The 25,297-nt window shown below is 32.6% G+C and overlaps 1 protein-coding gene across 1 annotated transcript; it reads left to right on the forward strand.

Annotated features, from left to right (window-relative positions):
• Positions 1 to 13,717: 13,717 nt before the first annotated feature.
• Positions 13,718 to 22,274, forward strand: LOC139491881 (IgGFc-binding protein-like). The gene is made up of 4 exons (XM_071279796.1): positions 13,718 to 13,989; positions 14,297 to 14,404; positions 15,657 to 15,762; positions 20,950 to 22,274. The coding sequence occupies exons 3-4, from the start codon at positions 15,678 to 15,680 to the stop codon at positions 22,170 to 22,172; spliced, it is 1,308 nt and encodes a 435-aa protein (XP_071135897.1). The 5' UTR covers positions 13,718 to 13,989; positions 14,297 to 14,404; positions 15,657 to 15,677; the 3' UTR covers positions 22,173 to 22,274.
• The last annotated feature ends 3,023 nt before the right edge of the window (positions 22,275 to 25,297 follow it).

The raw sequence follows: 25,297 nt of genomic DNA on the forward strand, positions 1-25,297 counted from the left end.
ATATCTATACAACCTACATAATGATTACCTTTTACCTGGTGTGACCTTAAACCAATTGTTCCGCTATTAAACCTCGTGAAAAGTAATGTGTTTTTTTAAAATGCATTGTAAATAAATTTGGATAGTTTGATAGTGTAGGAATTAACGCATGGTAATTGATAATTTAGAATTATATGTCCGTGTTTGAAAGGGAAATACTATCATGTAAATATATATTAAATTGACAGCATGAACTCGACACGATTGAACAGGTTGGGCACAACCCACCATATAGGGAACTGTTCCTCAAATGAGTAACAATCCCTCATTTGAGTAATCATTTGGTAGTGCTAAAAAACTAAATTTTCTAAACTGAGTCTTTTTTCGTTAAATGACACATATTCATGAAAAATGCAGCACTTTTTCTACATGATGATTATCCCTATCTTGATTTATTAAAAAGATACAATCCTATGAAAACTTAAGAAAAGACTATTTTCAATGCTTTTAACTTTTTTAAAATCTATATTAAAAATATAGTTCTTTGGAAGAAGTTGCTCCATTTTCTATAAATTGGTGCCATTTTAACTAAAAAGACTCATTTTTAGAAAATATTGTTTTTATCACTATGAAATGATTTACTCAAATGAGAGGTTGTTACTCATTTGGGGATCAGTCCCCCATTTTGTGGGTTGTATCCAACCTGTTAAAAGGTGGACAATTTAATGCCGTTCATGTTTTTACGGTTAAGTGTAGAACCAGAAACACAGCATAAAACAATGTGTTTCGATATATTCTGAATCGTGGAGAATTTCTTCTGATCTACGCTACTTGCATGGTTTTTCAATTCAATACAATGGAAATAATGCAGTGCTTTATTGTATACATGTGTACTTGATATATACTTTGTGCATTTTTTGTTTTTGTTTGAAAAGTAAATGGTTGTGGACAAATATATGTGCATACTGCCGGACTATTTACGCACTCTACAGGTAAGTATTTTTTTTTTTTTTCATACTACTTGTCTTGGTTTTTTTTTCTATGTGTAGGTATCTAATCAGTGATGTTATGTTCAGAAAGAAAAGTTTCTTGTTCTGTTTAACGTTAACTTATACACTGTGTCTAAACCACACCGGCAAAATTTGTTCGGACTCGATGGTATCTAACATCCGGAACAATGACGGAACATTAATAGACAGAAGAAAGGTAGGTTTCTCCTTATTTTCTTATTTTTCTTTATGATATGTAAGAATATATATACATATACAACTATTTTCTATTGTGATATGCAATATTTTCTACAACGGTTACCGTTCTATATTAACGGAGAAATAAGTAAAAATGGACGCCAAAATGACGAATTGAGTGAACCTTGCCTCGAAATTGTTTAATTTCTCGTTAAATTGTTCACATTGTACGGAAAGAAAGGTACGGGAAGATAGATACTGACACGGTGATTGCAAAACTTGTTTTATGAACATCTCAATACTTGTATTTCTGAGTATGGAACGAAAGAAATGGGTCATGTCAAAATGGAACTGGCCGGTTTCGTCAATGTTTACCACCCGGTTTGGTCATAGATTTCACAATGCATAACCCGGTTTTGTCAAATAAAAAAAAAATCATAATCGCATTGCATTATAATTGATAATCATTAACTTCAGTGTTAAAAAGGGGTTTTGTGACCGGGTCGTTGGAAAACAAGTTCTTTTACAGGACAACGGCTTATTATTTATATGATTAGTCTCAAATTCAAATAAATAATAAGCAAACACTAGAATTCCTACTCTTATAGAACACAAATAATTTTAATCTTACTTTGCATTCAAAATTTAGTTAAAACTAGAAATTAGAGTTAAACTTTACGGTCTTAAAAAATCGAAACACACAATTGCAATGTGATTTTCTCGTACAATAGGATGGACACCTTTATAAGTAATATCGTCGCTGTTATGCAAAAACCTCGTATCTCAATTTTTTGCGGAAATCTTTTTATCGATTATTAAGAATTAAATATGTATGTTCCACTGAATGCGAAAATATCTGATCTTCTAACCAATCATTAACCCGAATTCTGACAAGTGACGAAAAAGTGTAGTCGGATTGGTGAGACATTTTGTTGTGCGAAAATATCATATCTCAAAAGAAAAAAAAGATGGCACTAGCAGCTGAGATTATAACAGGTACAGTTTTGTCAATTTTTTGTCTAATATATTATGTATAGCTTAGAAATAATGAAAAGCTTTGAAAATACAATATAGGTGCAGAAATTTTTGCTCGCCTTGGTAATTGATTGGTTAGAAGATACGATATTTTTGCATACATTGGAACATAAATATTTAATTCTAAATAATCGATAAAAAAAATCAGTTTTTATTGCCTGGTGTAAAATTATGAAAACCTTAGATACGAGGTTTTTGCATAACAGCGACGATATAATCATTCTATGTATGTAATCTTTTCTATGATCGTTAAAAATAAATCTTCTTAAGGATAAACGTTGATGATCAGACAAATGTATATATGTATATATGCATGCATAATCGACATCGAAAATGAATGTTTATAGGAAAAAAAGGATACAACTACCATGCATCAAAGGTGGGGTCGGGTGGGGGCGGTGGGTGGGGGTTTGGGGGTGTTGCAATCTATACGTCTTCTAGATTCGCTACTTATCTTATAAAGTGTATACCGAATTAAAATATTGTAAGAAATAAGAAAACAGGGACAACCACGAAATCGGATTATGTGAGTTTGATTATGTTTATTATAAACATCTCATTACATTGATATTTTTAAACAAGCGACACTAGGTGATTCGAATTCATAGCGTTTTGAAGTATTTGTATAAAGCTGCATATGTCAAAAGTTAGAAGGTTTGACTGTAACATATACAAGTATGGAACACAGATCTAACGATTTTCCCCCCTATTTGCCATATTTCCATTGCCCTTGACCTCATTTCTATATTATTTTCTCTCGGCCACAGACCTTTATCATAAATTGAGTTGCGACCATTTAAGCATCTGTGATATGTCAGTGCGTACACTTAAATATAAAAAATATGTCTTATTTTTTTTATTAAAAAAAAACGCCAGTGAAGTTGTTTGCTATGTCCGATCCGGTTCGTGAAATTTGAAATTTTCAGTTGTTACACATTTTATTTTAAATTCAAGAACGGTGTAATTTTGTTTGGAATTCTTGATTGTTTTTAGCTCACTTGACCCAACAGGAAAAGGTTTTTTGATCATCACTTGGCACCGGTCGACCGTCGTTCATTATCTTTCATTACAATTTTTTACATAAATGTTCCCATCTAAAATTACTAGGCTGCTTTAAACCTTATTTAAAATCATATGTCTTTTTTAATTATGATTAGGGTATAGTTTTAAAAAGTTTACTGTGACCCCGCTTGTCAACCAATATAGCCTTCATGGCTAAGAAATAAATAAAGGAGGGCATGCAAGTGCATGATGTCAATTATTTAAAAACAGCCGTAGACATAGACAATTCGAAAGGGCCAGATGATTATCTTCAAAATGTTGAGCTCTACCATTTGTCCATTTACTATAAAATTCTCACATAAGTTCTTAAAGGAGTTATTGCATTGCCCTTAAATGACGAATTTGAAGTTCTTTTTATCAATTTGTATCTATTATTTTCAAACATATATATAAAAGTCATATAGCAAAAATGACTTAGGAAGTCAAGAAGATATACAAATAAATAGACTTGGCCGATATCCTAATAAAACTTATTGACCTTTAATTAAGAGGTTTTTTTTCATTTTATTGCGTTTTTACACGCCCATCACAATTTTGACAGGACGTATTATTGTATACATCCTTCCGTCCGTCCGTCTGTCCTTCCTTCCATCCGTCCGTTCCTCCATCTATCAGTCATTCTGTCCGTCCGTCTATCCGTCCGTCTATCCTTCTGTCCAGCGTAAACATGTCGCACCATTACTTGAGAACAGCTTATCTAGTTTTCATGAAACTTAACAAAGTAATTTCTTGAAATGGTCAAACGATCTGTAAACATTTTAGTGAAAAACAAATTACATCTTTTGAGTTACAGAACTTTGTAAGTAAAACAGGAGTGTGTTTTTTTAACATGTCGCGCCATATCTCAAAACGATTTATCATAATTGCATCAAACTTTACACACTTCTTAGTAATATAAATCTTATATTAAAACTTCTGCATACTTTTTGGTGATGCTTTAATTTTTTTTTATTAAGCGTTATTTAGGATTTTTTGTTAAAAAAAGGGGGGTCACATATTGCGATGCATCTCAAAACCTATATAAAAATATATCATAATGTTAATGTTAAAAAAATAATTAGATATCAGTGTTTGCTATTGAGTATTTATATTCCATTTAAAATTAGTTTGAAGATCAGTGAAATAACGGATACGCCGTTCCTTAGGAAAATGTGTAGTACTATAATTACATTTGTACCTATGTAAATAAATGTAAATACGCCAAGTTTACTTTATAATAAATATATATTTAAATTCTTTCGAAAGACAATGTTCAGATCCGTGTTAACGTTGCTTTTCATAAATTGTTGGTTTTAAAAAAATATAAAAAACCGGGTAATATATATAGACGAAACCGGATGATTGTGTAGAAACAACAATGACGAAACCGGTGTATTTTAATTTGGCATGACCCATTTCTGTCGTACAAGTATTTAGATGCTCATAATGACTAGTTTTGCAATCTCCGTGTCAATATCTATCTTCCCGTACCTTTCTTTCCGTACAATGTGAACAATTTAACGAGAAATTAAACAATTTCGAGGCAAGGTTCACTCAATTCGTCATGTTGGCGTGCATTTTTACCTATTTCTCCGTTAATATAGAACGGTTGTAGAAAATATTGCATATCACAATAGAAAATAGTTGTATATGTATATATATTCTTCGATATCATAAAAAAAATAAGAAAATAAGGAGAAACCTAGCTTTCTTCTGTCTATTAATGTTCCGTCATTGTTCCGGATGTTAGATACCATCGAGTCCGAACAAATTTTGCCGGTGTGGTTTAGACACAATGTATCAGTTAACGTTAAACAGAACAAGAAACTTTTCTTTCTGAACATTACATCACTGATTAGATACCTACAAATAGAAAAAAACAAGACAATGTGAACAATTTAACGAGAAATTAAACAATTTCGAGGCAAGGTTCACTCAATTCGTCATTTTGGCGTGCATTTTTACTTATTTCTCCGTTGATATAGAACGGTTGTAGAAAATATTGTTAGATACAATCGAGTCCGATCAAATTTTGCCGGTGTGGTTTAGACACAGTGTGATAGTGTGAATCGTTTACAATATATAGCATAGGTAAAAACCTAATTCCTATGTTTATAATGTAAACATTGAACAGCTGATGTATTATTACATGTATCATGATAGGTAAACAACATCTACACATTTGACATTTTCACAGTTTCGTTACATATTTCACATTTTAGTACAACTTCACTTTTAAAAACAACTTCTTCATAGCAACTTTTAACTCTTTTAAAGAGCTGTAAACTTTTACATTTTTTTTTTAAATGATATCAAATTAAGATAAAATTTCAGCAAAACAAAAACAATACTGAAACAGATAAGGCAAAAGTTACAATTTATGTTTTGTCTATTTGATTGGAAAACTCTTGAAATGAGCTGTAATTTATTTGTCCTTTTTTTATAGTAACTTTGTATGATAAAACTATTGTGCAATCATTGTCATGGTTTTGTGATTTCTATACATTTGAATTATTCTTTACTTTTTTTAGTTCCAATATTTCCACTAGTTTTGTCATGTAAAGCTTCAGTAGGTGTTAGAGGTGAGCTGTCATTTGCATACACTATTCTCCTATGTATGTGGTTTTCTAACAAATCTATCTATTGGGGGTTTGTACTTTGTCTACATTATCACTATTTCCATCTTTATTTCTTTTTGGTGCTTCTGTCTTGCTAGTAGATGCTTTGCTGTTATTGTTCTTTTTTCAGATTGCTTTTTAGCAGGTGGTATTGTTGGAACTTCTAATTCAGTATGATCTACATTGTCATCCTGATCTGTGTTGTCAACAGATGCAAATTAAATTAATGTTGTCATGCTTATGTTGCTGTCTAGCTTCATCATGATCATGTTCATCAACAGTCTGAAAATGTTTTGGGCTATCAATTTTTTTTAATTCAACACTTTACCTCGAAAGTTAAAAACATCAATTTAAAACGTGTCTAAATCAGTTTGAAAAGTTCAGCGCTGAGAATCTGTCGAGTACAATTTAGACAGACCGCCACTATTTACTCAATAATATGGGTATACAACGTTTAAACTAAAATGTTAACCATTAACCAAAAACTTATAGCAAAAACAGCATCTTTCATGAGCAATTTGAGATTAAACGATAAGCAACATTTTGTGCAACAGTACTTTCTTAAGTGCTATGTATCTTTAAATCCAACGTAGCAGATGAATTGATTTCCAATGAGATAACTTCAGACTAAAGAATACCAGAGCGCAAATGCTGAAATGTCTCGTCTGCTTTCCTTAAGTATATTTGTTGAACGTCTGTAGTACTAAGGGTTTTATTAGAAGTGTCAAATACGCTTACAATTGTCAATGGTTCATAAAAAGAGGTCAGGGTAAGATAAACTATGCCATACTGACCTCTACAAACATCCCGTACACCAAATATATGTGTTCCGATCCTTACAGTACCTTAGAAACTGACAAATGTAAAAGTTATGTTTGGCCAATTAATTAACCTAATGCTCTCATTTCCAACATAACTTGGCAAATATATCTTTTGTGAATCTTATAGTAAACAGGAGTATACTGGCATTTAACTTCTAGGACAAATGTGATATTTTCTGAATGTTTCTGTGATGCTCGTATACTTCTGTCGAAGGACACATCAATGATATCACGACTGTCATTTTTCCATACCTTGTTCGTAGTAACTTTAATTTGGAAAATATGCTGGTTAAACTTAGGAACGAAGGGTAGCTAGCTCATTTATTTCATTTTCAGTTCTATGTTTTATTGCTTGTTTCTGTATATCATTTGGTTCGGGTTGTCTTTGCCCGACCTATTGCCTCCTGAAAAAGCCTTATTGTTTTTTTTTAATCCATTAAGACCAAGTGCTTGGTGCGGTTTACTTCCTGTCACCTTAAATGAGCCTCTGATTTCTTCCCATTTCTTTGTTTTTTGTTTGATAAGGTGTGTAAGGGTCTCTTCGTCTTCAATTAAAATGTGATCTTTGAAAGCGAAAAACAATGGTGATGCAGACAAATCAACTTTATTGCAAATGTTCATTATATATTCGTTAGATTCATTAAACTGTGAAATTGAATTAAGGATACAATTGTGTGCTTTAAGTGTATCTGCAATTACAGCCTTTGTCATTAATATATTTGTTTTTATCGCATCAATAAAAGAGGAACAATAGATACCAGAGGGATCGTCAAACTCATTAATCGAAAATAAACTGACAACGCCTGGGTAGAAATGAAAAAGACGTACAGGCAAACAATAGAACACATGACACAACATAGAAAACTAAAGAATAAGCCAACACGAACCCCTCCAAAAATAAGGGGTAGTCTCGTGTGCTCCGGAAGGATAAGCATATCCTGCTCCACATGTAGCACCCGTCGTGTTGCTTATGTTATAACAAATCTGGTTAATAGTATAATTCTCTAGGTCACATTCATGAAAGGGACGATGATTGTAGTTACGACGTAAGGAACATATCCGATATCATATGTGAAACGGTTATTTTATAACGGTCAATCCACTCGTGATGGCGTCCGTAAAATTAACGAAGGGATGATTTTACCTTCACCATTTTAGCCGCTTGGTTTAATAGCTTCCTTGTGAGCAGCAACCCTCTATCAGGAAAATCATGAAATGCAAGCACGGGAATATCGCAGGAGTAGTTTTTGATAGTTTCCTTTTGAACTTTCAAAATAAATTTATCGAGTTCGTAAGTTTGTTTGCAAATAAATGGTGCATGTCTTTAATCGCAAGACTGATATTGAAAGATACATTTCTTAAGCTTGTAATACATTCATTCTCTTCTAGTTGGCTTAGAACTGAGTCGTCGAAATGTTTTTATACGATCATATTAATCAATTATCTGTTTGAACATGGTTTGAAATTGTTCCTTACATTTTCTGAAAATATTATTACTTTGAAATGCTTAAATTTATTGAGGATCTTAGCCAATATAGTTTTTTGTCAATACCAATAACAAATGTTAATTATCATATAATTAAAGAATAATTTAAACTTCTTCGTAGCATCAAATCTTTCACGATCCTTTTTCACGATCTTCAAAAAGCGGTACGTGATCTTTAACCATCAGAAAAATCAATTTTGTGTAAATATTTCTTTTTTTTACCAAGTTCCAGATTATGTTTATACAAAATAACTGTGAGCACCATTTGATTCATTCAAATGGAATGCCCTCATTCGGATAAAAGTAGTTTATGTTATTCGAACTTGTGAAAAAATTGTGTTTGTTTGACATTTTTTATGTCATTGAAATGTCGAGAAGCAATCTGCCTTTTGTTCTTTTGTAAAAACTATGTTCTTTTGAAACTGGATTTTCTCAGATACTAATCATAATGTTGAACCATTTTGACAGACAGTTTTTTTTGGTAAATTTGTCTGTGTAATTAATTAAATAAGATTATTTATTGACCTTTCATGTGTCTTCTCGATTACATGTCTTTCACGATCCGGTACCAGAGCATTCACGATCGTCTCGCAATACTTGTCCACCGTTAGATATTCTTTCACGAGCATTTCTCTCGTTAAACCGAATGACACCCGGAAAAAGGAAGATACAAATATTGTTTCCCATAGTGTTTCAATACAATCTTTTACCTAATATATCGAACATTTTGAATTTCCGATCGGATCAAAAAGAAACAACGCTAAGATTGTCGTAATTTTGACATAACGAGGTCGTAATAACGACATAACGATGACGTTATAACGACATACGGATGTTGTTTTCACGACATAATGATATCGTAATTACAACATACTATGTCATAATTCGCTGTTTCAGATTATTATGCATTCTGGGTAATATTTCAGTGGCTAACAAAACGTTGCATTGGGTTAAAAATGTCATATAAAATGGAAATACAACCAATGACGTGACGTTTTTCATTTTGGGATACGAAAATTGAAATAACGCATAGTCCTTTAGAATCTTAAACGGTCAATTGCGACATACATTTTTTATTCGAATAACCCTCATCGGCTTCCGTTACAGACAACGTATCATTGAAACTTAAAAAAAACTTTACTCATAAAATGTCTTGGTATCTTTGGTAAGTAGTTTCTGCACATTTGCTCATATTCTACTGTTGCAATTCAGTTCAATATTAATCTGTAAAATCCGAATAGAACAGAATGTACATGTCCTTATGATTACACCAAGTCATCGTTATTCAAAATAAAACAAATACAAAACAAGTTTAATTATTCTAAGGTTAACTTGATAAAAATAGAATTAGTTTCCAGCTGAGCGTAAGGACTGAGAGCTATCTTCCTTATCATTTGAGGTCAAGTGTGTCCCACTTTTAATCTATAACTTTCCGTCTCTATTGAATAGAAACAAAGAGGATGAGTTCCTAATATTTATTCATACCTCCTTCAAGCAGGATGTTTTTCACGCAATTTTATATGTATACTTGAGATACGTAGATATATCTAATAAACAAGTCTGAAAGGGTACACCGACATCAAAATAGAAAAAGTAAAATCATGAAAAATATTTAATATTTCGGATGACTAATATCCTTCATCAATTAGATATCAAATGATACTTATCAACTAAAATACTGATCTTTAACATCTAACAAATTATCACGAATCAATAAGCTGGTAAATTGTTCAATATTAATGTTTGGGAGGAGGAAAAAATTTCTTAAAACTGAGAGAGTCCTGCACTGAAGCCTGAGAAACAAGTGATGGTAGGAACTCATTATGTTTTTTCATTAATGCCTTCTGGGGAAACTGTCCTTAACTATTTTTTTATCCCGAGCAAGTCTGTCGACCCTTAACCAACCCTCGTTTTTGTTTATACGACTTATGGGGAGGTAGGTTTGCAGTTGTAGTCTCTTCGATGACCATATATGCGTTTGGTGGATAACTGTTCTATCTCACTAAAGTCCTGCATGCCACATTGACACTGAAGAGGGTGTACAACATTCTGGGTTTTGCATTACATTGCAAAATGTACTGTACAAGTAAATGTTTGAGTATTCAGTATGTGTTGGCTAATCAGACATCGTCTGTCACCACTCAACTTGCACCATCATGCAGTTGAGGTGTTTTTATTAAAGGAAATATCAACGATCTTCGGTAGAAATACTGACAATCCTCAGTCAATAAAGATTAAGTAGAAATATTAAGCGATTTTTGTATCAGCATAAAATTGTAGGTGATAAAAAAAAGCATTTTATTTATTTTTGTATATTTTTTTTTGAATCTATTTACAATAGAGGATGAATTAGTAAGTGATACACACCAAATACATTTTCAACTCATTTAAACCTATTGAAAAAAAGCTAAGTCTTTGCAAATGTCTATTGTCCTTGCTACGGCCAGACTAAATTGATTGCCTGTGGACCACCAACGAGGCCTTCTGCTCCCTGTTCAATTTGCAAAACACCTTTTTAGCATCCTTCTTCGTTTCTTCACAGTCTTTAATTGATATGTTTGTAACACCAAGAGCACTGTCCAAAATTGAAATTTTGTTCCAGACTGCAGAGCTTGAATTGGTTACTCCATCCCTAAATTTGTCATTCAAGATTTTGTATACGTTTTCAACTTGGTCTTGTATAACATTCTATTCTTCTTGAGTAAAGTTAAATTTTCGGTCCCTTTGTTTTTTAGAAGACATGTCAGCCATGTTGGAATGAAAATTAACAAATACTTGCATTATAGGTAACAAAATCAGCCTCTAAACTTTAGTTAAATATTTATAGAGTGGATAAAATAATTAATGTCGAACAACACCATTTTAACCATGCGTTAAGTAAAGACACGTAAGAGTTTTTAACGAGGTCAGAACAATTTAAACAACCGGCCCAAGTCAGATATTTAAAGGCTTCATCCGGTTTATCGAAAACCCAGGCTGTTGATCTATATTTGCTTGTAGACATGGTAGAAGTGAAGTTCGTTGATCAAGCAAGCAGGCTAATTGAGAGTTATTTGTAAAAACGTGATTACAATTATGAATTATACCTTGTTCATAATGTTATTAGTATTAAGTTTATTTGTTTAATTGAGTTTTCGATGTCCTTGTAACTGTCAGATTAACATTGAAGTATTGAAAAACCTTGCTAATAAGAATGACTTTGTTTATTTAACGTATAGTTTCTGTGAATTGCATTTGCTAATATCCCACTCTTATAACTAAGTATAGTACACATCCAATGTAATTAGTACAAATACGTTATAATCAGTTTAGTAAAAGATGATTTTGAACAATTCTTTAATTTATGCATCGTCATCATGAAAATTTATGTGTTTATTACAATATAACAGTACGTTTAAAAATTTATTGAAAACAGTACCAATATTTTAAGTGAGTATAACTCTTGCTTCCTATATAACATAGAATGATCTTTGTTTTATCAAAAGATACTTGCAAGGGTCACGCATCGATGTGTCAAAATTATTCGTTGGTACTGAATACAGTATGCAAACCAAAATACTTGTCATAGAGCTTACATTCTATCAAAACATATATAAATTGTTAATTGCGAATATATTTTGAAATAATTAAAGATGTCAATCAATAAACTTTGACAACGTATGAACATTTGCTTTGTTTGCATCAGTCTCTTTGTCTTTCATAAAAATAAGTTTATAATGGAAAAATCATAGGTGTCCCTTGTCAAATCAACATAAAAATATGTCAGTGCAGTATGGAACCCGTACTAATAAATGACATAGATAGATTGGAAATAATTGGAAATAATTCAAAGAATGGCAGCAAGGTATGTTACTAACAGACTTATTAAAAGGGGATATAGTTACGATACTGTTGTCAGGTCATTAAAGATTGCATATTTTGGCTTTAACATTGATTCACTGATAGGGTCTTTGCATCGGAACTAAACACATTTATTTCTAAAAAAACAGTTGTTGGCATGACACGGGTTATGTTCTTCTCATATATTTTATGATAGTATGATACTAAACCCCTAACGGGAGGGATTGTACCTGATATTCATATGATGAAGACATAATCTTTCAATCAGTTTAATTGAGGTCTGGAGCTGGCATGTCAGTTAACTGCTAGTAGTTTGTTGTTATTTATGTATTATTGTCATTTTATTTATTTTCTTTTGTTACATCTTTTGACATCAGACTCGGACTTCTCTTGAACTGAATTTTAATGTGCGTATTGTTATTGTTTTACTTTTCTACATTGGCTAGAGGTATAGGGGGAGGGTTGAGATCTCATAAACATGTTTAACCCCGCCGCAATTTTGCGCCTGTCCCAAGTCAGGAGCCTCTGGCCTTTGTTAGTCTTGTATGATTTTAAATTTTAGTTTCTTGTGTATAATTCGGAGTTTAGTATGACGTCCATTATCACTGTACTATTATGCATATTTTAGGGGCCAGCTGAAGGACACCTACGGGTGCGGGAATTCTCGCTACATTGAAGACCCATTGGTTGCCTTCGGCTGTTGTTTGCTCTATGGTCGGGTGGTTGTCGCTTTGACATATTCACCATTTCCTTTCTCAATTTTATCACACTTCAACTGCTAGTAAATAGTTATCAAAGTTACCAGGATTATAATTTAGTACGCCAGACGCGCGTTTCGTATACATAAGACTCCTCAGTGACGCTTAAATCAAAAATATTTATAAACCCAAACAAGTACAAAGATGAAGAGCATTGGGGATCCAAAATTCCAAAAAGTTGTGCCAAATACGGCTAAGGTAATCTATGCCTGGGATAAGAAAATCCTTAGTTTTTCAAAAAGCAAGTTTTGTATACAGGAAATTTATAAAAATTACCACATTATTGATATTCATGTCAATACCGAAGTGTTGATTACTGGGCTGGTGATACCCTCGGGGTCGAAACGTCCACCAGCAGTGGCATCGACCCAGTGGTGTAACATGTTTGAACATCTAGAATGAACTGCCCTACAAGTGAGAAAGAAAACAGAGCCGACTGTTAATGATGTATAAGCTTAAAAAAAACTATTCTAAGTTCGATACATCAAATAAGCTGTTAACAAAATGAACTTCCTTCAAGAAATAGCAACGCAAAATCATTCAGAATACCATCATGCAAGACAGCAGTTTGGAAGGAGTCGTTTAATACTATCCTAGAATAATCACCTTGCCCAACAATAAGGTATCTGCCCCGAGTCCTGCATCTTTCAAGGCCCAGCTTCGTCAGTAAATTAAATGACATGTTTTTATTTGTACCTGTATATAAATGTTACCCAGTTTTTGTTTTTTGTTATTAAATTTAAAATTATTTTCATGCGCGCAATCTAAAACATGTGGTAGGAAAGTCTTACTGGAAGACGAAGAACTGACAAATCTTGACACAGACAGTAACCATGACAATTAAACGAATTCAGTATGTTTACATCCAAATTGACGAATGATTGTCACGTGTTCATTTTCTTTCGTATAATACTTCCTTATATGTATTATAAATTAATAGGACCATCACAAGTAGAAGTCATTAACTAGTTTAATGTCAAGTGTAGTATAAAATTCGTAAATAAATAAAAATGGCTGAAATACAAATGCAGGTTTACGAAGAAATCAAAAGAGAAGATGATGACCATAGATACGACGACTTGAAGATGGAGGAGAAGAAAATAAAAAATGACCATGTGGTAGTTCTGTTGTGGAAAAAATGGATAAAAACTAATTGCCTTGCACTAACAATAAATATGTTGACAACTGGAATTATACTGACAGTTATCTATTTTATTGTAATAGGTAGGACAGACATAAATAGGATTTTGTTTCTCGTGCAGGTTTCTCTATGATTTTGCAGCATGGACAATAGCTTAAACACTGAATCGCTAATTTCAATCGAAATTTGTAGTCTGAACTCAAACAACATCTTCTCAAACATGACTAAAATATGTGTGTCATCTTATAACAAATAATCGAGAAAGAAACAATATTTTTTATATGATATCTTAATTTATTTTAATGTATCACCATTAATTTTACCTTTGAAAGAAAATCTAAGTTAAAGTTGTCGCGGCTTGAAATTTAAAGTTTTTATTTTCTAATTTAGTTCCGCTACGACAGAAATTAGCGGATATTGATATGAGATTGACAGCAATTGAAAAGCAAAATGGGACGAAACTGCGGGAGAGTGAAAACGGAGAGAGTACTAACCTAGGTATATATGAATCAACACAATGAACAATTACATATACTGTCTTTGTTTCTTACGTCTATCTTATCGAACTCTGTTTTCATATTTAGGAGGAAAGATCGGCAAACCTCTCAAATTGAATATTCCTATTCCCACATAAAGGTGAAGTATGAATTAAAACGTATGATTGTTCATTTGTGAGTTTTTGAGTGTCGGAATAGGTAAAAGTGTATTTTATACATACCTCCACTTATTGATTGATTGATTGTTGGTTGCTTTACCTCCACTTATCTTGTCCTTTTCTCCCCCGTAAATACATTTACACCATACACACTGCGTTTGTCTTTATATCCCATGTGTGTGGGGGTCATTTCATCAATTGATCTAAAAGAAAAGATTGAATTTAGAAAAATAAAATGCTTTGCTGAGCGCAGCCTGATACGATCGCAGAGGTCAAACTCTAACATTCGGAAATTCTAGATTTATTTGAATTTCGTAAAACATAAAACTTTTACAAATCTATATATGCAAGGCTGTAAACCAAACTGAATATGCAATATCCCCATCATTGTTTTATTTATTTCTTTATTTGTATGTGATTGTATTTTGTAATTAACCTCTAGTTTCACATGTCAATGTGACGGAGTGTTTTTGAAACAAAACATATTGTGTTGTATTGTATTGTATGAGTGTAAGGGTTCATTGGTATCCTTTGGTGGTGAATGTTTATTGGTCTATTTATATAATTAATTAATGTATATGTGTTTTTCCCGGTTATGTCTTGTTGGTTAGATGACTTAGTCATGTATTTGAGACAGTCTTATACGTTCATAGTTTATATGCTCCAACTGGTTTTAATACAGTCTTGTACAAGGAAATGAAATTTCTGAAAAACAATAGATAAAGTATTACCTTACGTCGAAAACTGGTTTAACAAGTGTATGAAGATAAATGACTATGCTCATTCCTTCACAAGTTCTACTTGAAGAAGACATGTTATGATCAAAGATTGATTGATTAGTTACTGAACGTCAAGTATCTTCAATAGGAGAAGAAATCAGCAATAAAAACAAAAGTATGTCCAACCATTTCTTTTGTAATTTATCTAAATGAAAATAAGTTTTTTATTCCCCTCGTTTAGAGAAAAGTAATTTATCTTTAATACGTGTTCATATCAACTTTATATCATATTTACACGTACATTCATGATATTAACACATTTGTATTAGTGCAATTTAGTTCAATACTTTAAAAAAGATGATTTAATTTATTCCAGATACTCATACAACGTGTTACAATGGTGGAATCTATAAAAAAAACTAATAATGAATGCATATGCGTCTGTACAAATGGATTCTTCGGTAAACAATGTGAATATTCAGGTAAGATATTAAATTTATAAACAAAATTAATTCGGTGGGCCCAAAGCTCAAGTCTGGGTTTACTTTTTATTTGTGTACTAATTCAACTGGATCAGGAACGTTCAGACCACAAAAAGGATTATTGTATCCCTATATCTATATATACTCTAGTTGTCAGAATTATTTTCAACGCAGGACACATTAACACATATGAAGTCTTCAAGTACTTGAGTTTGAATACGTCGGAAGAAAAATTATTATTTAACAAGTTATGAATACGCATTTTTAACGTGGTTTTAAGACTTAAAATTGTATTGTTAAATTATTAAGAGAATTACATAAATAACTAGCGGCTTTTCGACAGGTTTAGGTATCAATTCTTGTGTTATAATAATTACCGTTAAGTAAGGAGTTATGTCGTTTATGAATAGTTTGGTTCTCTGAATTGTTAGTCCTTGTCCGTTATTCTGTCTTTCTGTTATTCCGTCACTCCGTGATTCCACAACAAACCATAATACGGAGTTTTTCTAAACGCCTACAGATCAAGTTTAAGTTTCGTTCCGCTCCGCTATTTCTTGCCGAAATTACGGGTTTTAGACTTTGATAAAATGTTGAAAATCACAGTTATACGGACTTTTTTTTTTAATGCTTTCAGATATTGTGATGATTTTTGGCATGTGAGTTAACAAGAATGAGTTACAGATCAGGTTTAAGTTTCGCTCTGTTCGGCTAATTTATGCTGTAATTTAGGGCTTTGGACTTAATTTTTTTTTGAAAATCACAGTTATACGAACCTTTTTTCTAAATGCTTTCAGATATTGGGTTGATTTTTTGATATTTGGTATGTATGCTAACCATGATGAGTTACAGATCAAGTTAAAGTTTCGTTCCGCTACGCTAATTTTTACCAATATTAAAGGTTTCCAACTTTGAAAATTGTTTAAAATCTTAGTTATACGGACTTTTTTTACGCCTCCAGATTTTGAGCTGATTTTTTTAAATGTGAGACTACATGTACCTTCATGTTTGTGTCCACATGTGTAATTGAAATTGCAGATTTTTCAACTTTTTGAGACGGGGTCATATATGTCGCTTTGACACATCTATTCTTAATGTATAGTACTGTCGTTTATACACCGTGGTTAGGAGTTTAATTTGCTAGATTTAAAAACGGTTTGTTTAAATACAACATGATAATGAAGGCATTAGTTGTAACATTGTAGAATAGATAATTCGGTTATCCAGGGAGTTTATATGTTGTAAACATGGCTGAAGTTAGCATATATAAATTAGTAGGTTTACAAATGGATTTTTTGATCATTGAGATTAAATAAAACAAATCCAAAAAGTGTAGATAATTTGCAGTCATATAGAAGGAGGGCTACACTATTTAGGGATATAAGTTGGAGTCCCAAATTTTATTGTGAATTTCAAGAATTTAGGTAGGTTCAAAGTATGTTATTTACATTTAAAACACTTATGTGTGATTCTTTATTAGCCAAAAAGATAATATATTCATTATGCAGAGATATATAAAAAACAGAACATAACTAGAAAAACTATATAAAAGAGGGATGAAAGATACCAGAGGGACATTCAAACTGTAAGATCAAAGAAGAAGTGATAACGCCATTGGTACAAAAGAAAAAAAAAACCAAACAGACAAACAAACAAACATTAGTAAACAAAAAGAATCGAAGAAGGAATAAGACTGAGCAACACGAACCCCAACAACAATGAGGGGTGATCTCAGGATAAAAATCGGAACAATGAACAACAGCATTTTGGAAGATTGAAAACGACGTTCTGTATTGTAACGGTTTAGGTTGTTATGGGTTCGTGTTGTTTATTCTTTAGTTTTTTATATTTCGTCATGTGTACTATTGTTTGTCTGTTTGTCCTTTTTATTTTTAGCCATGGTGTTGTCAGTTTATTTTTGATTTATGAGATTGACTGTCCCTCTGGTATCTTTCGTCCTTCTTTTATACCCTCTTGAGGTTTAGAACTAAGATACAATTAGTTTGATGACGGTTCACAAAACGACAAGAGATTTGGTTTTAATTTAAAAGGTCATGTATTTCTTCTGCACAAATTGTTTACAGATAAAGGTATCAGTAGTATACAGATGTTCAAAACTCAAAAATCGATAGAAACAAAGAAATCCGGGTCACAAACCAGAACCGAGGGAAACGCATTAAATATAAAAGGAAAATGACGATACAACATTAAAATGTAACACACACAGAAACGAACCAAGCATTAAACAGAATCTGATTAGAATACCAAATATAACTTCGAAACTGGATATAATAAATTGGGGATAGAAAAGTACCATGACACGTCTTATAATAATTTGAATTCACACTCAAATATAAGAGGAAACAAACGACACAAAGTAAACACAACGTTAAAATGTAACACACACAGAAACGAACTATAATGTAACACTTGCCATATGCCTGACGTGGTACAGGACATTTTTTAAAGGAAAACAATGGTGAGTTGAACCTGGTTTTGTAGCATGTCAAACCTCCCGCTTTAATGTCCATGTTAATACAACATTTAAATGACAACACAACATTACAGGACTACAATACAAATAAATAGGAGAACATATTTGACAAAGAAACACACGAATATGAGCTAACAAAAGGCACCAAGTTTAAATTTTAATACGTCAGAAGTGCGTTTTATTGCAAAAATAGGGTAAAGATGTCACATATTTTCCCAGAATTTGGCCAAAAATAAAATTTCAATCCCCTAGAGGATATCTTTTCTGAAATTGTTTACATATATCTATCACGAATTAAAATTAAAAGCATTTGTCTCTCGTCCATTTTTGTTTTATAAAACTGCGTCAAAAAGCGTATGAAAAAAAAAGTGTTTTTAAATATTCGACCATACGGTGACATATAATTGTTAATTTCTATGTCATTTGGTGTCCTGTTGAGAGTTGTCTCATTGGCAATTATACCACATCTTCTTATTTTTATACTACAATTTCTGGACAGGCGGAAAATACGGACAGTCAAACAAAAATAGCCCATTAAACAAGTAAAAGATGATATTGATGTTCTTAAAAACTAACTCTGAAGGTTAAAGTATTCATCAGCTGTCTTCGAATGAATTTTGATCCTTACTTACTTTCCTATTTGACAAATCCTTTGGACCAAAATGCAGGATCTACTTTCCTTCCGAAACACCGGAGATCATCCCAGGTTTTATTGGGTTTCGTGTTGCTAAGTTTCTCGTTTTGTATGTTGTGCTATGTGTACTGCTGTTTGTCTTCTCGTCCGCTCCGTTTTTCGTTTTGGCTGTGTCGGTTTGTTTTTTACCTTTGAGTTCGATTGTTCTTTTTATATCTTTTGTTTCTCTTTTAAAACTTTATCCCTCCTTGCAAAAGTACCAACACGTACTATTCATGGAAGGGTTTAAGTACAGTTAAAAATAAATAGTGACAATAAATTTTTGAAGAAGCAAAGTTATGAGAGTTCATCAGATCTAGAGCTGCACACATTTTTATAGAATCCTGTAGCAGTCATGAATACTCGTATATGGCCGAGTAGAGATTGAAAAGTGGTCGAATGTGGTCGCATATAGATTGTGTATGGTCGAGTTGGTCTGGGACGAAAAAAATAAGAGAAGTCGCTGTGATCATGAAGCGATCTTTTAAAGATCGAAATGATCGAGTAATGATCGATAAACTATTTGTATTCCGACCAAACTCGATCTCTGCACGATCCTTTCCCGATCAAATCGACCGCTACTCGACAAATTCTTGAGTGACAGGCTTCTCGATCCTTACTCGAATGTTTTTGACATGTCAAAAACTCTCGGGTAGAAAGTCAGATCGATGAAAACCAAGGTAGATCACCCCGAATATTCTTGTCTATTGAGTCAGACCAGTCTCCCGATCGCTTAATTTGTCTTGATCGTGATTGATCGAGTTGGTCTGATCGGCAATGTGAACCTAGCTTTAAAGTTTTTGAACATGTTTTGTATGTTTTCGTTTTCTCGAAAATAAAAAGCACATCAATTCCGTAGGAATGAGCTGTCTTTAATTCTTGACGCCAGAAAATTGTGCAATGAGTTATTCTTCATTATTCAAGAAATAAAATACTTCATACGAACTAGTCATTGGTCACCTTATCTATGTAGCTATTTCAGAATACATAACGTAATACATGGTAATTATTATTTTTTTTGGATATTTGGTTATACACGCAACTTATTTGCTATTTGAAACCATGCTTTTGTTATTTTGTTAGTAAAACAAAGTCAATTTGATAAACAAAGTATGGTTTTTGGCTGAGAGTCACTTGCCTGCTAGCTAGTGTATTTATACTGTCATTGTTAAACTTTGATGATTTCATTATATTATGGATTTGTGCCTACTCTCTAATTCTAATGGGTAATCGATCCCTTTGTGTCCTTTCCTTTTTTCTAATCACTATACAATGACAAAAGTTTAATGAAAATCATATGAATTATAAAAGTCGTGTCGCCCCAATTTCGTTGAATAAAGAATACATGTTTGATTTCCATTTATTACAAATTTACTTCTGTTAATGTCCCCATGCCAAAGACAAATCGTGTAATATAAAACTGTCCTGTCTGCACTTTCACAATGTTTAACTTTCCCAAATGGTATTGAAATGTGTAATCACACGAGATAATATGCAATCATCAATCAATCATATGAAGTGTCTAGTTTTACATTGTATATAATTTCCTTTTAGAAAATCATGCACTAAACAACACATCAAAATAAGGTAATATGTTTATCCAGGCACGATTTATATGTGCCTGTTCGGGTTGCAGTCTCCGATATTATTTGTATCTGATGTTCTTTTGTAATATTCACGGTGATAGCTATCAAATTGAGAATGGAAATGAGGACTGTAAAAGGGATACAACAACTCGACCATAGAGCAGACAACAGCCTATATGTAGTATTATCCAATAAATTTCATATGAGTTTTACTCATTGTCACCAGTTCTTGTTCAAATCCTTTTCGTTGATGGATGGTAGACAATGTACTTCAACCCCAGTTATTGAAAGTATAATTGATTTATTTTATTATTAAATTCAAAATATACTTTTAAGACTCGAGTATGAATTATGTATAACCAAAATTCTTAGTTTTCTCTGGAAGCTTTTTTTGCAAATATTTGTTACTTGTGTATTAACTTATATATTTTATACAGGTGGAAAAGATACAAGTTTCATGGTAATTTTTCAAGAAGGAATTTCTAGTTTCCCGGCAACACCGAAAATTTTGGTAGCATCAGAAAACACAACACGTCTTTCAGTTCGTTATTTCAACGAGAACAAAATTCATACTATCACTATGGACAAAAGTAATACAGAATATAATCTGAGTAAAAGTGTTCTACCGTCTGATGGAATACATATGGCTGGCATAGAACTTCACTCAGATAAAGGAATAAATGTTTACGGATTTTTCTTCGGAACCGAACTCTCAGAGGGATACTCATCAATGCCTACGAGATTTGCCTCTACTAAATACATTATACCAACTCTACCTGCATTTATTACAAGATATAAAAATATGATAGCACTTACACCATGTTATCAAAATACAGTTGTCAGTATAAATTTGAACTTGAAAAGTGGTTCTGTAACATATGACAGCAAACAGTATAGTAACAACGATACGATTAGAGTAATGGTAAGCAAGTATGACACATTTCAGTTATCAACTACATCAGACCTATCAGGAACATTGGTAACATCATCTAAACCAGTCATTGTTGTCAGTGGTAACCAGTGTAATTTTGCAGACAATATTCGAGCGGGTAGTTGTAATCAATTTATAGAATCAGTTATACCTACTGATCAACTAGATGATATGTTCATAACTCCTTATATATCGACACGTTTGAACAACACTGTACGTATACAGGTAATAAACAGTACGAATTTAACCATTAAAACTGGTAACAAGACAATATCAAAAACCATTAACGCAAGAGATTTCTTCGATTTTTATTACAACACGATCTCTTTTATTTCATCATCTGATGACATACTTGTCACGTCATATCCGCATGGGTTAAGTGGAGGAAAAGGAGATCCTTTTATGATGACGATTCTGGGTGTAAATCAATATCTTTATGAATATGATTTCGTAGTACCATACTGGTTTGACAGCTTCATAAGCATAACGGTGCAGAGCGATGCTATTAATGGATTTTTGCTGGATGGAAATTCTTTCAATAATCGAAGTAGTGTTTTTAACATTTCTGAAGGGATGAATAATGTAAGCACTTTCAGTCTGCCTATATCGGCAGGGTATCATCACATAGAACATAAAAAGAAAGTTCGATTTGGTTTATGGGTTTACGGTAACAAATATATTGACGGATACGGTTACCCTGCTGGAATGGCTTATAAAGCTTACAATTAAGTAAACTTTATTAGTGGCATATACAAAATTGTGTTGTTGAGTTATAATTAAATATATAGAATGATTACATTTTTTCTCCACTTATAATTGTCACTAAATGATTTTTTTTGTTCATGATTTAACATCTTCTTTTTTCTCTATAATCACATTTTTAGCACAGAACATTATGTTAAAAATACACAACGGACCTATTTTGCAAGATCATTAACACACATATGGTATTCATTACTGCCCAATTATATAAATCAAAATCATTTTTTTTTCCATTATTGTATCTGGCAAAATACGTATTACTATATATTTTTTAAGCATTTAGTAATAAATAAGAATCATATAACAAAAAAACGTTATGTCATCTCCAATATCCAATAACTTTCCATCTCAAAAGATTTTTTGGGTATTTTTTATAGCTCAGACCATCGCCAAGCTCCCAGCAAGTGAACATAGTAAAGAAAAACCACACACTTACTTACTTCATGCATAAACGTACATGAGGCAAAAAACAACCATTAAACTACCTAACAATCTGCAATAATGACACAAAAAGTGTTTGTTTTATGTCCATGGTATTCAGTTGATAAAATTTTAACCGAAAATCATTTATAAATAAAAAATCAGAAGAATTAAACTCTTCTGATTTTTCATTTATATATTTATATATAAATTCAACTAAATTCAATTTAGTTGAATCTATCGAGAAACATTTGAGGTATTTTGTTAGGTAATAGCACATGTTCTAGGATTTGCAAACTAACCTAGCTTTTTCCTCGTTGGAGTTAATTCTCATGATTAAAGAAAAGAGGGACGAAAGATACTAGAAGGACAGTCAAACTCATAAATCGAAAATAAACTGACAACGCCATGTCAAAAAATGAAAAGGACAAACAGACAAACAATAGCACACACCACACAACACAGAAACCGAAAGAATAAACAACACGAACCCCAGCATAAACCAGGGGTGAACTCAGGTACTCCGGAAGGGTAAGCATATCCTGCTCCAAATGTGGCACCCGTCGTGTTGCTTATGAGATAACAAATCCGGTAAATAGTCTATTTCGGTAGGTCACATTTTATGAAAGGGAAGGGGATTGTTATTACGACGTAAGGAACATATCCGATATCATTTGTGAATATAAAAAAGAAGATGTGGTATGATAGCCAATGAGACAACTGTCCACAAGAGACCAAAATGACACATACATTAACAACTATAGGTCACCGTACGGCCTTCAACAATGAGCAAAGCCCATACCGCATAGTCAGCTATAAAAGACCCCGATATGACAATGTAAAACAATTCAAACGAGAAAACTAACGTCCTTATTTATATAAAAAATGAACGAAAAACCAAATATGTAACACATAAACAAACGGCAACCACTGAATTACAGGCTCCTGACTTGGGACAGGCACATACATGAATAATGTGGCGGGGTTAAACATGTTAGCGGGATCCCAACCCTCCCCTAACCTGGGACAGTGGTATAACAGTACAACATAAGAACGAACAATAAAAACCAGTTGAAAAAGGCTTAACTCATCAGATGGACATAAATACAAGTAGACGTGGCCGGGTACTTATACATCCCGACAACAAAAAGACAGTAGGAACAGATCTGAGAGTACTCGAAGTTATCTGACAGCTAGTTCAAAGCCACTAACAAGTAATAAAAAAATCATGCATCTAAGACTAAATTATCAATCCGTACACATCATTTTCCAATAGATTTAGTGTAAAGACGTCATAAACAGTCAGAGAAAAACATGTATTCCATAACGGTCAACCAACTCGTGATGGCGTCCGTAAAATTTACGAAGAGATGATTTGAACTTCACCAAAAAGATCATGGGTTCCTTGGATAAATATTTATGGAATTTGAAATCCTTTGAGCAATATTTTTGTGCTACTGTCTCAATTTCACGGATTTTGCTATACTTTTTGGACCTTTTGGATTATAGCTCTTCATCTTTTGAATACGATTTGGATTTCAAATATTTTGGCCACGAGCATCACTGAAGAGACATGTATTGTCGAAATGCTCATCTGGTGCAAGAAAATTGGTACCGTTAATTTAATTAACTTGGCCGCATACCCCATATATGCTCCAAACTACAATGGTAGGACTCCCAGCCTCTTCGGTAGGAGTCTGTGTTCAAAATACGTACATATCGGGTTCGTAATAAATCGTGGAGTCCGTTATTTATAACCCAATATTTTACAAATATTATGTTACAAAAATGAGCTTGACAAAACAATCGAGACGTCTTTTGGCTATGTGTTGATAAAAATAAACACAATAATTGAAATTATTATTTTTTATAGCCCGTCGTTTGTTTTATATTTCAAAACTGTGTATGACCATAGCTTTGTGGGAATAAAAGCGGTTGAAAAGGTTTATGAGTGGGTTTTCCTGGCTGTTTATTCTTCTGATATAGTTTTTTTTCTCGCATTCAATCTAACATTAATTGAAATATTAGTATTGTAGAGACAGAATGATTTTCCGAGAAAAAATGTGTTTTTCATTTGTCGAGGACCCCCGATTACAAGTGAGAGTAAGACACCCATATGATCAGAACTTTGACCTAGTGTCATTAACCGCAAGCGATAACCAATACTGTATGGTTTTCTGTTTTTGTGTTTATGTTCGATATGTTTCCAAACTAAGTTGTGTTCCTCAATATTTTGTGAGTGTTACATGTCTTTCAATGTATGTGTTTTTAATCTACTGATATGATTTATACAGCAGAAACACCTTTTTTTTTTTATGTTATTCACAATTGGGAGTAAAACAATTTTTCAATCATGGTAATGGTAGACTATTTATTAGCTTCAGGATATTAGGGCTTGTAATATATGATAAAAACATAACCTGTTTATTGTTGAGAAATACTCTGGACGAATTAGAGCTTGGCATATTAAAAATACATAACCTATCCATTGTTATAGACAGTTCCGGACGATTTAAAGATTATCATATTGTAAAGACACAAACTATATATCTGTTGTAAAAAACGGTTTTACACGATTATGAGTTTGACATATTGTAAAGACAAATCTGCCTATTCTTGAAGACTGTTTAACACGATTATGAGGTTGACATATTGTAAAGACAAATCTGCCT

This window comes from Mytilus edulis, chromosome 10, assembly GCF_963676685.1.
Source record: "Mytilus edulis chromosome 10, xbMytEdul2.2, whole genome shotgun sequence".
NCBI lineage: Eukaryota > Metazoa > Mollusca > Bivalvia > Mytilida > Mytilidae > Mytilus > Mytilus edulis.